General features: G+C 45.7%; 1 protein-coding gene across 1 annotated transcript in view; it reads left to right on the plus strand.

Annotated features, from left to right (window-relative positions):
• Window positions 1–398: 398 nt before the first annotated feature.
• Window positions 399–17,321, plus strand: part of LOC119169839 (NADH-cytochrome b5 reductase 3) — a 28,128-nt gene continuing 11,205 nt past the window's right edge. The window contains exon 1 of the mRNA XM_037420852.2: window positions 399–607. Coding sequence (XP_037276749.2) covers window positions 422–607 — 186 coding nt within the window. The 5' untranslated portion in view covers window positions 399–421. The remainder of the gene's footprint in view (window positions 608–17,321) is intronic.

The raw sequence follows: 17,321 nt of genomic DNA on the forward strand, positions 1-17,321 counted from the left end.
CGCCCCACTTTCCATCATTCACTCCGTGGATATGCTGCCAATTTATTTAAAAAAGTTGGTCACAATTTAGAGTATTTGGTACAGTGCTTGGGGGAGCATAAGCTGTCCCGTAAGCCTCGAGCTAAGTTGGTTCGTTTCATAATAGTGCTTCATAGTGCGATGTTCTAGCTCGACCACTACGCGAGGGGTCATCATGTAAAACTCTGCCGCTGACATCATGTGTGAAAAAAGTACAGCCCACACGGAAGGTTAGTACCAGAATTAACATTCTCATAGAACTTAGTCTGTATTGCTACTACTCTGAAACTTTGTAGCCTTTATTTGCCGGCAACATTCTGAGCTTGTAAAAGGACCCCAACCAAGTACCACAATTTCATTTCATGCATGACAGAGACTGGGTGTGCGTATCGGTGAGCACATAATGGTGCGTGCACTCGTCGGCCACCGGCTCATCGTGCGGCCCTACACTCCCGTGAGTCCTTGCGACCGGCGCGGAACCTTCGACATCATCGTCAAAGTGTACAGGGCTGGCGTGTGTCCCCAGTTTCCTCAGGGAGGAGTGATGTCACAGTTCCTGGACAGTCTAAAGCCGGGAGATGATGTCCAGGTATGCTCGCTCCTTTCGTGTTGATGAAATGTGAACTTTGGTCTTGTCATAGCAGCACATGCACAGTGTCGAAGCAGCCTCAACAGCGTATAGCTCAACTGATCACGGTTGGTGGGCGGGTGAGCTCTGTGTGATTTTGCACTTCACAAATACGACAGGAGGCCGGGGGAAATTCTCGGTAACACGTCCGGCAAGAGTTTCAGAACGTCGTGCGGCGTCTTCACAACTCCTTCGATTAGCCGCTGGTTCACGCGAAAAATCCCGCTCTCTTCACAATGTCACATGAATTTGCCGGGAATTAAATGTGAAGCCACCAGTCTTGTAGTTGAGCGTGCTACCACTTTTCCCGCAGTTGACTGTCTAGGCAGGAGAACGGAGACACGTAATCGTGATTTCCCTTTTAACAGGATCGACATCCATGTACGCTGAATCTATGCGATATCTTTTTAGATCTTCACACACAATGCGCACAACACAAAACGTTCAATGAAAAACGTGTGGTGACATGCCACGGTTGCACCTAATCACTCCACCCACCCCACCTAAAATGATCTGTAGTAGGCAAGTCGAGACACGTTACCATATTTCATGTTCACACGTAATATCAATGAGGCCACTATCTGATCAAAGATTGTGGAGAACCTGGACAGTGATCGATACATAGTCAGCATTTCCCTATCGACTCCAAAACTATGTAGGGTCATTGGAGTTGCCATGAACACTGAGTGGGAAAGGTGGTGACGACGCAGTCCCCTACCTGACTTCGTACCGCAATTAATGGATGGATGGATGGATATGGCTGTACCCTTTAGATCGGGCGGTGGCTAGCGCCGCCAAGCCGTAATACTTAATGAACCAAAAACTATATTTATTTTTTTTTCTTTAATAAGTGAGTTTGAGGATTCGTACTTTGCAGTGAAGAGTTTAATTTTCACTCGTACCTTGACTTTAGCCACCAATCAGATAACCTCCTTCTAGTTAAGTCTACCCACTTAAAGTATATTTTGCCCTCCCAGTCTTTAAACCCCAGTGCTTTGAAAAACTCCGCGCCATCATCCTGAGCTATAGGGTGAAGCCCTTTACAGAACAGTATCAAGTGTTCGGCAGTTTCTTCTTCCCCTCCACACGCACTGCATACTGTGTCTACCCCTTCGTATTTGGCCCGATATGTCTTGGTTCGCAGTACTCCCGTGCAGGCCTCAAACAGTAGAGAACTCCTCCGAGTATTATCATAGATCCTTTCTTTGGCAATTTCCTGGTTAAAAGTTCGATAGATCTCTAGTGCGGACTTCTTAATCATGCCCATTCTCCACATGTCAGTCTCTGTTTCCTTCAGTTTCTTCTTAACCGATAGATCTTTTTGGTTTGGCCACCTGCTGTTTTCTAAGTATTTACCAGTCAATTTCCTGGTTCGCTTCCTCCATTTTGTATCGACATTCTTCATGTACAAGTAGCTGAAAAACTTTCTAGCCCAACGCTCCTCCCCCATTTCTCTCAGTCGCTTCTCAAATTTTATCTTGCTGTTAGCTTCCCTGCCCTCAAATGATGTCCATCCCATATCACCTTGTACTCCCTGATTTGGTGTATTCCCGTGAGCTTTTAAAGCAAGCCTACCTATTTCACATTGCTTAATTTCTAATCTTCCTTGAACTTCTGATCTCATGCACAAGCCCGCAGTGCCGAACGTCAGCCCAGGAACCATGACCCCTTTTCATATTCCTCTCACAACATCATACCTATTGTAATTCCACAGTGCCCTATTTTTCATCACTGCTGCATTCCTGTTACCTTTAGTCGTCACGTATATTTCGTGTTTCTTCAGGTACTCGGTCCCATTTCTTATCCATACGCCCCGATATTTGTATTTATCTGTTACATCTAGCGTGACCTCCTGTATTCTAAGCTCAATACCTTCATTGTCATTGAAAATCATGACTGCTGATTTTTCCTTACTGAATCTAAAATCTAATCTATCTCCATCGTTACCGCAGATGTCCATCAATCTCTGCAAATCTTACTTGTTGTTGGCCATTAGCACTATATCATCTGCGTACAATAACGCTGGTAGTGCCTGATCAATAAGTTTTCCTTGTTTGACGAAAGAGAGCTTTAAGCCAAGTCCACTTCCCTCTATATTGGCTTCTAATTCTTGTAGGTACGTCATGAATAACAAGGGTGACAAAGGACACCCCTGCCTAAACCCCCGTTTCACCTCTGTGGACTTGGATACATGTTTTTCCCACTTTATAACTACCTTGTTACCTTTATAGATATCCTTTAAAAGATTAGTGACTATATGTTCCACGCCTAGTGTGTCCAGTATTCCCAACAATTCCTCTTGAACCACGCTATCGTACGCTCCCTTGATATCCAAAAATGCTAGCCACAGGGGCCTGTGTTCCTTTCCTGCTATTTCGATGCACTGCGTCAGTGAGAACAGATTGTCTTCCAACCTCCTGTGTTTCCGAAACCCATTCTGCAGTTCCCCCAGCACCCCCTCATGCTCTATCCATGTCTGCAGTCTTTCCTTTATAATCTGCATTTCCTTTATAATCTGCATGTACTCTAAATAAGTACTGCCATCTAGCGGACATTCCAAGAAATAAACTCCCCTGTGACACATACCTCAGATAGGTGCATGTTACTAGAGAGAACGATCGGGTGACGCCCTAAGGAACTTCGCTCTTTGAAAAGAAAAAAAAAAGTCCATGGCTCACTGCGCTATGCGAGTGGCGTCGTGAGTGCGTACTTTCTTAGGAGCATTGCGTTCAGTTAGTTGGGTGGCGGTCCCTTTAGTGTAGATGGTGGGCGGCTAACGTAAGAGCTCACGTGTCGCGGAAGCTTTTTTCTTTTTTGACCGACGGTCACGAATCAGGCATTGATGGTCTGGGCGGCTGTGGTGGGAACGACGGCTGTCGTCTTTCTACCATCTGAGACAGCGTCCCGAGGCTCCAACGAGGTGCCGTGGAAGAAAAAGTTTCTTAAAGGCCCGTAAACCACCCAGAAGTCGAAATTCAGTTGTTTTGGGGAAATTGGGCACAAGTTTACGACGAGCACGGAGCCGTCAGAATTTTTTAACGCTGCAGTAATAGCAAAATTAGACGCGTTTCATTATTGAAACCACGAAGACCACTCATTTACCTCTCTCAAGCGCTTCCCTCCACTGGTATCTTCTGCCAAGCTGATTTGCCGTCTCACTGAGCGCCCCTATCCACAGAGTCCCTACCAATCTCGTGTGGCATGCGTCATCGCTTACGCGCTGCTTGAAACGCCCTCTACTTCCGGTTGCTGCGACTCCAGCCGTGGACTCCGCCAGTTGCGCTGTAGCCGTGTGCTTGTTGTCGAACCACAGCTGCCGTAATTGTGCCGGTATAGCCGCTGCATTGCGGGCAGGCCTTAAAAATATTGTCATTGTGATGGACCCGATGGAGACATGGTTACTGCAGTAGCTGCTCGTGAGTGGGCGCATGCATGCGGCAACATGACGAACGACAACGTGGAGGGCTGCTTGGAGGCTGACCGGAAGTCGTGGGCTCTTGCTCGATCAATCAGCATATTTGGCTGGGCGGGTCAGAGATATGGCACGGCGCGTCACGCGGAGTCTGCTAAGTGGTTATAGGAGAGAAAAGAAAAAAAAAGCGGGCCCCGTAACTGTCTGCTTCAGTGAGCGACACCTCAACAGTAGCTCACAAGGGAAGGGGGTAAGGAGGGATTAAAAGGGGGGAATGAAGGTGTAGAGAGAGAGAAAAAGGCGTGAGGTGGTAAGCGATAGAGCGACGACATATCGAGGGGTCTAGGAGAGATAGAAAAGATGGAAACACGGTCACAGAAGTCCGACGACGGGGCGCCACTTGCGAGAGCTCTTGTCGGCGTCAGTAGATTTCGTAGAGCAAGTCCAGTCGGTCAGAGCTACGCTGTCGTCGAAGGTCGCCGGCGTCAGGAGATGACGTAGGGCGAGCCCAGTCGGCCAGAGCTACGCTGACGTCGGAGATTGCGAGGACACAACCGTTCGGCACGGAATCAAGCAAGTGAGTCCCCGTCACGCAGAGTCCCGAAAGGCTTGGAAAGGGGGAGGAATTGTTTCTCGGAATTTGTGGTGCACCGGCGGCTCGCAGCACTGCCACGCGTAGAATAGTTCATCGCGACGGCATTCTGCACACAATGCGTGTGTTTAGTTAAAATCTTTGCAAAAATATCGGAGGTATTTTACGCGCCCTTTCAGGACAAGTTTAGCTTTGAAAGGGAGCCAAACAGTACCACCAAAACATGGAAATGGGCGTTTAAAGTGAATGCTATTTTGTTTTGAGAATGAAAATTCGCGCTCGGGGCCTCTGAGTTGTGTATGCGGTGGCTGTTCTAGATGTCGGGATGACAACCATTGATCGGTTGGTAAAAAAGATAGAAATGAATGACAGTAGTACATTAAAAAGACTAGTTACACTGCAAGACGGAAAGATATTTTCAGTTCTTTAGCCTTTCTCGCAGTTACAGGGCCGCCAAATCTTGGAAAGTAGATTCTCCTTGAGCGGTCACAACGTGGTTTATTTCGACGTTTCGGCCTATAGTCTGGCCTTAATCAGGATTGAGGGTACAGTTTGTTGGTTCTCAGCTTTATACAATCCTGAATCATAGGGTTAGAGAGAGAAAGAGAGAAAAAAGCCAAAAAAAAGAAAAAAAAAGAATAAAGAAGAAAGAGAAAAAAAGAAAAAAAAAACAAGAATAGAAGGTGGACTCCCCTGGGCGTCCCCTTTCACTCTTCCTTCATCTTCCATCTCTCTCCCCTTTCTCCTTTTCACCTTTAGGATGTTTGTGGGCTGTGTTTCCTTCCTTTTACCAACGCATTGTTCCAGACCAGATGGCGCCTCTTGGCTCTGGTGGTTCGAGCAGCACGCCCTCGTCCAGCAGCATGCTTTGGCAGTTCGAGCAGCATGCTTTGGCGGTTCTCTCGTTACCCTCGTCCAGGTCGCTTCTACATCCTCCCAAAAATTCATAAACCCGGTAACCCAGGTCGACCAATGATATCAGGCATTAGTATAATTACTGAAGCCATTTCCGGGTACGTGAACAAACTAATAAGCCACATTCCATGCACCCTCGCGTCGTACATAAAATACACCACATGTTTTTTTCGAGATATTGCAGGTCTGTGTGTGCCGAAAAACTCGTAATTAGTTACTCTTGATGTCTCTTCATTGTATATAAAAATTCCTCACGATGACGGCATAGCTGCATTACGAAACATGTACACAGACCATAGACAAACTAACATCCCAGATTTCTCTGCCATCGCAACTTTGACGAGGATGGTCCTCGAATTAAATTCATTCGAATTTAACCAAGAGTATTTTCGACAAATCAGCGGGACCGCTATAGACACGAAAATGGCACCCAATTATGCCAACATATTGTTGCGCATGCCTGGGAAGAAAACGAAGATAGGTGAACATGCTGGCTGCCCCAAGGTGGAGAAAGAAGGAAGATGACGACACTGCAATCGTCAACCTGTTGGCCGCTCCGGCGCTTCTCTTCGCGACCAAAATAAACGGCCCCTTCAGCCGTAGACGTCCTGGTCCTCCTTGTGCGTAACAGATTGGTGGAGGTGCTGGGTAAGACAAGCCCAACGATGGGAGCTTCACTAACTGGACAACGCCGCAGCCGCCGCCTTGCCGTACTCCCGCCTGCGCCGATCGTAATGGCCTAAGATCAGCCATCTAACGCTTCAAGGCTAACTGCAAAGGGTTCCGTGCCCTACTACCGAGTCCCGCCAACCTTCGGAGGAAAATTGGGAGAGGATGTCGACGCGTGACTCATCCAGTACAAGCGAGTCCGCAAGTCCAACGGCTGGGATGCCGCCGCTCAGCTCAGCAGTGCGGTCTTTTTCCTTACGGATACTGCGCTCGTGTGGTACGAAAACCACGAGGACACACTGACGACGTGGGACGTTTTTGTTGCAGAGCTGAAAGCGTGTGTAGGCGACTCGAGCGTCAAAAGGAAGCGGGCAGAGCAGACATTGTCTCAACGCGCGCAGCTTCCAGGTGAGACATGTACCACGTATATAGAGGATGTGCTAATGCTCTGCAAGGTGGTCAATGATCAGATGTCAGAAGACGACAAAGTAGGACATTTGCTGAAAGGCATAGCCGAGGATGTCTATAATTTTCTCGTCAAAAAAAAGCACCTGAGCTCGGTGTACGACGTCATTCGGCTTTGCCGAACTTTCGAACAGCTGAAAATGCGCAGGATTGCTCCAAAGTTCAGCCGGCTGACAAATGTTACAACGGTTACCAGCATCGACACGAGCACCTGCCCAGACCTGGCCTCGATGATTCGAGAGATTGTTCGCGAAGAACTTTTTTGCTGTAGAGAACAGACGCATTCAGCAGTTGATCACCATTCTGTAAACGACCAACATTTGGTATATGTGCCACGTGAGGCTATGAATGCGCCACCGCATTCTACGACCCCTTGGCAATCGATGGTTAGTGCAGCAGCTGTTGAGTACAGCGCACCCCCACAGCCAAGGAGAGCACCACGCTTGCCAGCTCCTCGCCATGACCGGCGCCCCCAGCGTCCGCCTTATTCGCGACGCCTGGTCTATCCCTATGATATACGGAACGAACCGACCCACTACGCCAGGGAAGACGATGTTCGATTCATCGACAAACAAAGAGAGTTTCGACCTCTCACAGTTTGCTACTCCTGTGGTGTACCAGGACATATTTCGCGATTTTGCAACCGTCGACGTGTAGCCCCACGGTATGGCTACCCACCACAGTTAGCACGGCCTTCCGAACGACTTCGCGATGACCCGGGAGCAACGTATTATGGCCCACCACAACACTTCACACGATCGTCTGATCGACCGTATGACGACCCTAGGGCAACACACTTGCTGCTTTGCGACGACTACTGGACACGCAGCTTCCGGAACCACTCCCCTACATGTGACAGGAGCTTGACGCCTCCACCTCCTCGTGTTCCCCGTTCTCCTTTACCGCGGCGTCGCAACACGTCTGCTTTGCCACAGGAAAACTAGCAAGCGCGGCCAATGGAGATGAGGTCGCCGGAGACGTGCTATTATCAAAAATACCTCCTGTGTTGATGCTCAAGAACAAAGTACGTGTTTTTGTTGACGATGTGCCTGTGATGGCTTTGCTGGATACGGGGGCAACAATTTCTGTCATGAGTGCGTGTTTTAATGATACCATGGGACGAAAGGTTTTATTTAAGTGGAATCAAGCTTCGAAGTTTTGCGGAGTGAGTGATGAGCCCCTGCATCCTGTTGATGTGTGTCAAGCTGACGTGTTTCTCGGAGGCCACGTTATCCCAACGGAGTTCGTGATTATTCCGCAGGCAACACATGATGTTCTTTTGGGTATGGACTTTTTGAGGCAATGTGGTGCGACTGTCGACTGCCGCACAGGGACAATATTTTTGAGTAATCACGTTCCGTCAGCACTCGTGAAAAACCCGGTGGATGGTGAGACGGCATTGTGTGTCTGTGGCGACACTATTATACCACCGTTATCAACCGTTCGTGTATCTGTTCGTTGCAGCGACAGCTATTCCGCAAACTTTGATGCCAACGTTGAACCAGTGTACACCAACTGCATGTAAAAGAATGTGTTGATCCCACATTGTGTGGTGTCGCTCAGACGTGGACGCACTGATTTATGGACTGTAAATTGCTCTACAGAACCCGTGGTATTACCAGATGGTCTAAAGTTAGCCGTCGTCAGTGGACAACACGAGGCCCTACTGATGACCGAGCTTGGAGATGCACCGGAAGAGCAACGTAGTCACAGTTTGGAAACGGCTCTTCTGTCAATGGTTAATAGGTTGCTGACCACAAGTGAACGCCGAACATTAGTGAATGTACTTTCGAAGCACGTTTCTGCATTCACTTTGCGCAGAAAGACAAAGCGCCCTTAATTCCTGCTTCTCGGACATGTCACACCATCAACACTGGTTTGCCAATCCGATTAGACAAAAGCCATACCGTTTTTCGCCATCCGAGCGGTGGATAATTAATGAGCAGGTGAACTAAATGATTCGAAACGGAGTCATTCCAAAGTCGGCGAGTCCATGGGCAGCCCCAGTTATTCTCGTTAAAAAGAAAGACGGAACCTGAAAATTTTGAGTTGATTATCGCCGATTGAATGCTGTAACAAAAAAAGACGTGTACCCACTTCCACGTATTGATGATGCCATAGACTGTCTACAATCGGCCTCTTACTTTTCCTCTGTAGACTTAAGATCGGGCTACTGGCAAATTCTCATGCATCCTGATGATAAAGGAAAGACAGCCTTTGTAACCCCTGACGGCCTTTTCGAATTCAACGTGATGCCATTTAAACTGTGCAACGCACCGGCGACGTTCGAGCGATTTATGGACACTGTTCTTCGTGGCTTGAAGTGGAGCATTTGCATGTGCTATCTCGACGACGTCGTCATCTTTGGCCGCACCTTCAGCGAACACAATTCACGCTTGGATACTGTACTGACTTGCATAAGAAACGCTGGCCTTGTTCTGAACTCAAAGAAATGCCACTTCGGAGACCGACAAATCCTTGTTCTCGGACACCTAGTCGATCAGGATGGCATCCGTCCAGATCCCCAGAAGACACCAGCCGTTTAAACGTTCAGTGCGCCGCGCTCTGTTAAGGAGCTCCGCAGTTTTCTTGAGCTTTGCTCCTATTTTCGCCGCTTTATACCTAAATTTGCCGATGTCGCGTATCCGCTGACATGTTTGCTACGGAAGAATACTCCTTTCGAGTGGACTGCGGAGTGTGAATCCTCTTTTCGTCAACTGATGTTCTTCCTGACGTCGTGGCCTGTTCTACAACACTTCAATCCATCAGCTCCAACAGAACTGCACGCGGATGCCAGCGGCGTATGAATTGGTGCCGTCGTAGTCCAACGTTTTGGTAACCGCGAGCACGTGATCGCATACGCAAGTCGTTCCTTGAGTAGACCCGAGCAGCATTACACTGTCACAGAACAAGAATGCCTCGCGGTAGTACTTGCGATTCAGCGGTTTCAGTCTTACCTATATGAACGCCCTTTTACAGTCGTCACCGACCACCCCTCATTGTGTTGGCTCGTCAACTTTCGGGACCCTTGTGGCCGCCTAGCGCGCTGGGCACTTCAGCTCCAAGAGTATAACTTTATAGTCTCGTACAAAGTGGTTGACGACACACCGACGCAGATTGCCTTTGGCACATGCCACTGAGCTCTACAGAGTGTGACGCCGATGACCTCGACCACCTCGTAGCTTCTGTGTCACCAAAGGTTCCCGACCTCAGTACTTTCAAATATAAACAGCGAAAGGACACCAGGTTACCATCACTCTGCACAGCTCCTACGGCATGCCATTTCTGTGTACGTGGTGGACTCCTGTATAAGATGAACTTTTCCAGCTCTAGCGCACGTTTCCTCCTGGTAGTGCCGGAAAGCCTTCGAACAGCGATTTTAAGTGCTATGCACGACGATCCTACGTCCGGACTTTTAAGTTCTGCGTGGACGCTTTACCGTGCTAAGGAACGCTTTTATTGGCCGGCAATGCGACAGTCAGTCGAGGTGTATTTGGCCAGCTGCACGCAGTGTCAACGCCACGAACGCCCATCTACTGCTCCGGCTGGTTTTTACAGCCCTTGCCACCTCCGAGCACACCTTTCCAACAAGTGGGCATTAACCTCGTGGGCCCTTTTCTAAAGTCGGCTAAGGGCAATCGCTGGATAATTGTATGCGTCGATTACCTCACGCGTTACTGCGAGACGGCCGCCATACCAACCGCAACTGCCAGCGACGTTTCTGTGTTCCTGCTGCAGCACGTTATCTTTCGACATGGCCCACCTCACGTGATCATCAGTGATCGTGGACGACAATTTACGGCAGATATAGTAGAAGAGCTGCTTCCATTGAGTGAGTCCCGCCTTCGTCACTCTTCGCCATACCATCCGCAAACAAATGGGCTCATGGAGCGCACCAACCGCACAATTGTAAACATGATCTCTATGTATGTGACGTCTGAACACAAGAACAGGGATGACGTGCTACCTTTTATAACGTGCGCACTTAACACCGCTAAGCACGAAACAACAGGCTATAGCCCCTTTTTCTTGATGTACACACGACCGCCACGGCACACACTCAACACAGTTTTGCCATTTTCGGCGCACGAGAACCTTTCAGTCACTGAAATCCTCTGCCTTGCAGAAGAGGCGCGTCGTATTGCTCGTCTACGCACTATGGCATCACAGGAAAAATTGAAGGCACGCTACCACGCCCGCCACCGACCTGTAAATACCATCCAGGCGACTTAGCGTGGCTCTGGACTCCGGTACGAAGACGCGGGTTATGCCAAAAGTTCTTGGCCGCATATGAAGAACCGTTTGTTCTCTACAAAATCGCTCAAGTCACGTACACAATAGCTCGCCTCACGAGAAGTGGTAGAAGAGTCGCTAAAACCCAAGCAGTCCATGTCGGTCGACTGAAGTTGTACACACCAAGGTGAATCAATCACCTCACCCGGCGGGCTTCGTCTGTGAGAGGAGGAATGAACATGCTGGCTGCCCCAGGCTGGAGAAAGAAGGAAGACGACGACACTGCAATCGTCAACCTGTTGGCCGCTCCAACGCTTCTCTTCGCGACCAATATAAACGGCCCCTTCAGCCGTATACGTCCTGGTCCTCCTTGTGCGTAACAATATTTATGGGAAAGCTAGAATCGGAGTTTCTTGCACAAAGTTCCTTGAAACCTCTGTTATACAGAAGATACATAGAGGACATCTTTCTTATTTGGACCCACAGCAAGGATGAACTTCTCAGCTTTATCGACACTTACAATGCTGTACATCCGAGCATACACTTCACACACACCTACTCGCAAACAACCGTACATTTTCTTGATGTTACCATAACGATAGAAGACAATCTTTCTACAACCATATTTTGCAAACCAACGAATCTACAACGATACTTCCATTACCAAAGCGATCATCCGCGCCACTGTAAAAACAGTATTCCATATAGCCAGGCTCACCGGTTTAAGTGAATCTGCTCAAGAGACGCTGATTTTGACACGAGCTCACAGAGGCTAAAACTTATGCTCGATAAACAAAATACTCCTCACATGTAATTGATGACGCCGTTCAAAAAGCGAGAAAACTGAAACGTGATGACTTACTTATGAAGTGACCACTGCAAGAAGATTCACAACGAACAAACCGCTGCTTAACTTACCGCACAAATTTCCCAAATGGAAAAAAAATCCTTAAACGACATTACAACATTCTGGAACAAAGTGAACGTCTGAAACGTGCATTCCCATCCGCTCCTGGCGTCGTTTACCAGCCACCACGCAACCTCAAAGACACTTGTTCGCTCTCAAATCACTACTTCCCCTCCCCTAATAATTCATGCTGACCTTGTTTAAAGTCACGATGTCTTTTATGTAAAGCGATGCGAGAAATACACAAAGCGACCAGCTCACAATCCAAGTTTTCGATTAACATACGAGGAAACCTAACATGCGATTCCTTTATTGTGGTATACCTACTCGAATGCAACGTGTGCAGTATGGAGTACATCGGACAAACAGAAACACCATCCAGGATTTGCTTCAATAATCACAGAGCCCATTCGAAATCAGCCTCAAATCTACCCCTATCGAAACATCTCAATCCTCTGCTACCTCTTATTACCTTGCAATTATATATTTGTCGATGAGTGGCCGGAAAGATTAAGGTGTATCAATAGAGATATATTATATATTAGGGACTGATTTTGCGTGGGCTCTGCAATTATTGACAGCACTATACTAAACGGCGTTTCAGTTTGTCCGATGTATTGCATGGCGCACACGTTGCATTCGAGTAAATCTGTCACGTTAGAAAAGTCACATGTTAGGTTTCCATGTATGGTAATTGAAAACTTTAATTGTATGCTCGTTGCCTTGCTTCTCTCTCGCATCGCTTTGCATAAAGGACATATCAATGCTTTATACAAAGTCGACACGAACTGTTGGAAGTTTAGGTATTGATTTGGGAGTTTACAAGTGTGTCTTTGAGGTTGCGCGTTCGTTGGTAAACGACGCCAGGGGCCGATGAGAATGCGTGTTTCAGACGTTCACTTTGTTTCAGTATGTTGCAATGTCGTTTAAAGATTCTGTTAACATTGGGGAAGCTGGTGCTGTAGGTTAAACACAGGTGTGTCTGTTGTACGTTGTGTTGGGGTGGCCGCTTCATAAGAAGGTCATCACGTTTAGGATTTATAGCTTTTTAAATAGCTTCATCAAATTCCTGTGGAGGATATTTTTCTTTCAATTTATTGAGCGTAATTGGGTGGGGAGTTACTTATAGAGAGAGATATACAGAAAAAGGTCCCTTAGTATAAACACTGCAATAGGACCTCTTGTTATAAAATACACAAAGAAAAATAAAAGGAGGAGCAGTATCGCGTAAAATAAACTTGAATATGCGTACAAAATAATAATAGAGGCAATATTGTATGCAATACCATAGAGAATATTTAACATTGAAGTACACAGAAAAGGGAGTTTGAAAATTGAAGTTAATACAGTGCAAACTAAGAAATCTCTAAGAATAAACACTAACAAATATTTCAGAAGAACAAGAAATGAATACATATGGATGAAAAAAAAACATGAAAATGTATGACAAAAAAAGGTAAGGACAGTAACCACCTATAAGTCAGAAGGTTAAAGAAGGATTCAGATAAAGGCGAACTGAATGTTTAAAGGCATTTAACGAGGGAGAGGTTTTAGGCTCAAGGCAGAGCGTACCATACCTTGATGGTGGAGAAGCTCACTGTTTTTAGTGCGTAATTAGTGCGCGCCTTGGGCAATAAGATATTGTTTTGATTGGAGAAACGTGTATTATTTCAGGAAGAGGTAACTTTATTGCCTTCAATACATAAAAGATCCGGATTATGTACCAGGCTGTAGGCAACTACAGCTAAGTTAAAAATTGTCATATTTGCAATCGGAAGAATATTTAGTGAAGAAAACAGTGGAGATAAATGGGCATATTATTAATGGTGCGTTATTATGCGGAGAGCCTGTTTCTGAAATTGCGCTAATGGGCTTACATAAGTTTTATACGTGAGTCCCGAAGATTCAATACAGTAGTTGAAATGACTATAAAGGAAGGCAAAATAGAGAACAGATAGTGTAGGAAGTGCAAAACATTGGCGGGCCCTTATCAGAACATGAATACCGTAGGCGTTTTTTCTTTTTATTAACTCGATATGATGGTTGAAGTTCAAAAAACAATCAAGTTCTACACCAAAAAATGTACATTTTTCAGAACAAAATATTTCATAGTTTTAAACATATACCGGAAGTGCGTTATCTCGCTTTTTTTTTTACCTAGAACAGAAAATAACAAATTTTGTCTTATAGGGATTAATAACAATTTTGTTGTTAAGGCACCAATTAATGACGCTCTGAAGATCACTGTTTAGCTGGGAGGTTAGGGCAGAAATGGAGTCGTGAGCACTACACATGGTGGTGTCGTCTGCGTAAAGCAAGGATTCTGTGTGAGTGGATAAACAGTCTGTCAGGTCATTTTTGTGAATAAGAAACCGATGAGCACCTAATATTGATCCTTGTGGGACTCCTATAGTGGTAGCTTTGGTGCCTGAGAGTACGCCTGAAATGAATACAACTTCTGTACGATGCAGTAATTAACTGGAAATTAAATTTCGTGGTGGACCAGGTATACCTTAGGAAGAGAGCTTGTTTAAAAGAATACCATGATCGATAGAATCAAAGGCTTGACTGAAATCAATGAAGACTGATCTAAGGACTTTTTCGTCATCAATTTTGTTTCTGATATATTCAGTAAAAGCAACTAGTGTCAGATTAGTGGAAAGCCCTTGACGAAAGCCAAATTGATGGGGCGACAAGAGCTGAAATTTTTCGATGTATTTTGTAAGGCGGACGGAATATAATTTTTAACAACCTTACTGAAAAAAAGGAATATTAGCGGTGGGCGTATATTTGTTAATGAGTGACTTATCATCTTTCTTGTGAACAGGCACTATATTGCTTTTTCTTTACTTCGCAGGAAAGATAAAGTGCGTAAAGATAAAGTTAACGATATGGGCAAAAATAGGGGCGATGACAACAACATTGTCCTTCATGTATCTGGCGGATATGTTGTCAAGTGCAGCGCTAGTTGTTTTCAAACCTAGAATAGTGTTCCGGACTTCAGCTGGGCAGCTTGGAAAAAGATAAAAAGATTGAAATGAATGCCGTTTGTCCCCGAGACATGATTGCCCGGATTTAGCGCTGATACTTGAAAAGTACTGGCTGAAAGTATTAGCAATGGCAACTGAAATTTGAAAGGTCTTTTCGTCATGACATGTTTCAGTGATACAAGCTGTAGCTTTATTTTTATTTAAAATGGAGTCAAGTATACGCCACTGCTTTCCCGTATTTTTACCAGCTTGTACTATTAAATTTTCATTGTAATTTCATTTCGCTATTTTAATACGAGTTTTGTTATATTGCTGTACATTTTGCAACGTTCCCTCAAAACCATTATATAAGGCTTTTTCGTACGTTGTCTGTATAGATTGTCTTTTTTTCGTAAACAGGCGAAAAGTCCTGGTGTTAACCAAGGGTTGTTGGGTAGTGCGTGCTTTCTTCGGCACAAAACAGTTGAAGTCGAAGAAGTTATAGCATCAGTTATAAGGGTAAAAATTCTCTATAAGCTTTCTCAGGGTCAGTGCAAGAGGTAACGTGAGACGAGTTTATTGTGCCTATTGAATCAGTTAAATTTTTCTTTTCAAAGATTGACTTGGAGAAACAAGTATTTGTAGGAGTATCCACAAGATGAGAGCCAAGTACTACAGGAAACTGGTCGGTAAAAGTGGCACGGACGATAAAAGCCTCAGGAGGGGTCAGAAGATTCGTTAAGGCATGATCAATTGAAGTACCAGAAGTGTTACCTACACAGCGAGTGGGTTCGTTTAAAAGGGAGTCGAGACCATACCCAAGAAAGGAATGGCCGAAAATATTGATGTCGATGTCACCCATAACGACTATATTTTTGTTTTCTTGCGTGAGTGAATAAAGCAAGGCGTCAAGAACAGAGCAAACGTTAGCCATGAAAGAGCTTGGTGAACGGTATATGCAACCGAATACTATTTTGCGTGAGTTGCTATTGAAATCACGACAATTACGTTTTATCCAAACTGCTTCCCAATCGAGTATATCAAGAACCAAGTCTGTTATACGTTTGTAGCTAACATTGTTAAATATGAACATCATGGTGCCCCCGTGGCACGAGGATGCACGGTGGTTGTACTCTGCGTTGTAGTTCGGAAAGGAAAACAAATTTTTATCAGAGTCGGTAAGCCAAGTCTCTGAAACACAGATATTAGGAAAAGGAAAGCGTAAACTGCAAAAAAGGGCGTGAAAAACATTGAAATTGTTGCGAAGGCTGCACGAATTAAACGGAATTATCGAATTATAGGTCTGGGATGAAAAATAATGAAGGTTATCAGTATCAGTGTAAGGCATGGTAACGTCAGGATATGAGATTAGCTTAGTTCGAGAATACGCTTAGGTCAGCTTCGTCTCGAATTCAGAATACGCGGCTGTCAGTTGTTTTGCGAGCCTTGATCTGACAATCAACAGTTCACCAAAATGGCCACTTTTTTTCCAGGCACAGGGCCATCGCGAAAATTTTCTGTCGGGCCAGGTGATCATTTACATTTACGGGCCGCACATCATTTCCTGAAAAACCAAGATCGCTTGTCTGCAGCCGTGTTTTGCTTGCCTTGCTTACGAACTGAGCTTTCCTTGATCGGGAACAAAAGCGTGTTATTAGATTTTTTTTATTCGAGTTCGAAGGTACGCGATGAGCTATGTCAACGTCAGAGTCAGAAAGAGGGCATTGAATTTCGTTACCGATGCTCTTGAGAATTGCTAGGCAACTTTCACCCTGAGTGAATGGAACTCCTTTGATTTCTAGGTTATTCTTACAGGAATATTGTTTCATCTCAGCAATCCTTTTTTTCTAATTCAGAGTTTCGAGCATTCAAATTCTTGTTTTCAGCTAGCAAACGATTCTGTTGTGCTTTGAGCTTTTCAACTGTTTCACTGAGGAAATTCGTAGCAATCTTCATTTCGTCGATTTCTTTTTTCAACTTTTCTATTGGCTGGCCAAGGTCAGCATCCATCCAAGATTTCACGCAAGAAACAACATCAGCAACCAAACCAGGTTTACCTGCAGCACATTTTCTAACACTTCTAAACGTTTTGCAAGCTAAGCGCACGTAGGCATCACGAAGTTGTACAAAATTCCAGAAGCAGCAGCAGTAGCGGCATAAAACAAAATAATGTAGAAAGAAGGTGGGAGTCGCACCTGTAGGCAGAAAGCACTTTAGTAGGCCATTCGTAGCTGCATCTGCTGCTGCAAAACTGGCTAGCAGGAAGAACCTGCAGGGCCTTTTATTCAGGAATCCGGTACCACGAACCGATGATCTGCGCAGGTTATAAGGATGAGCTGCCGAAAACCACCAAAAATCCTCACGCAGGCGCAGCCTTTGCGGATCCAAGATCAAGGGCATGGTAGTAGAAACCAAACAGCTGTCTTGATTGGTTTGCTGAATCAACCTGCAGGCACAGAGCACTTAAGTAGGACATTCGTAGCCGCACCTGCTGCTGCTATACTGGTTGCCAG

The sequence above is a fragment of the Rhipicephalus microplus genome, chromosome 2, assembly GCF_043290135.1.
Source record: "Rhipicephalus microplus isolate Deutch F79 chromosome 2, USDA_Rmic, whole genome shotgun sequence".
Lineage (NCBI taxonomy): Eukaryota > Metazoa > Arthropoda > Arachnida > Ixodida > Ixodidae > Rhipicephalus > Rhipicephalus microplus.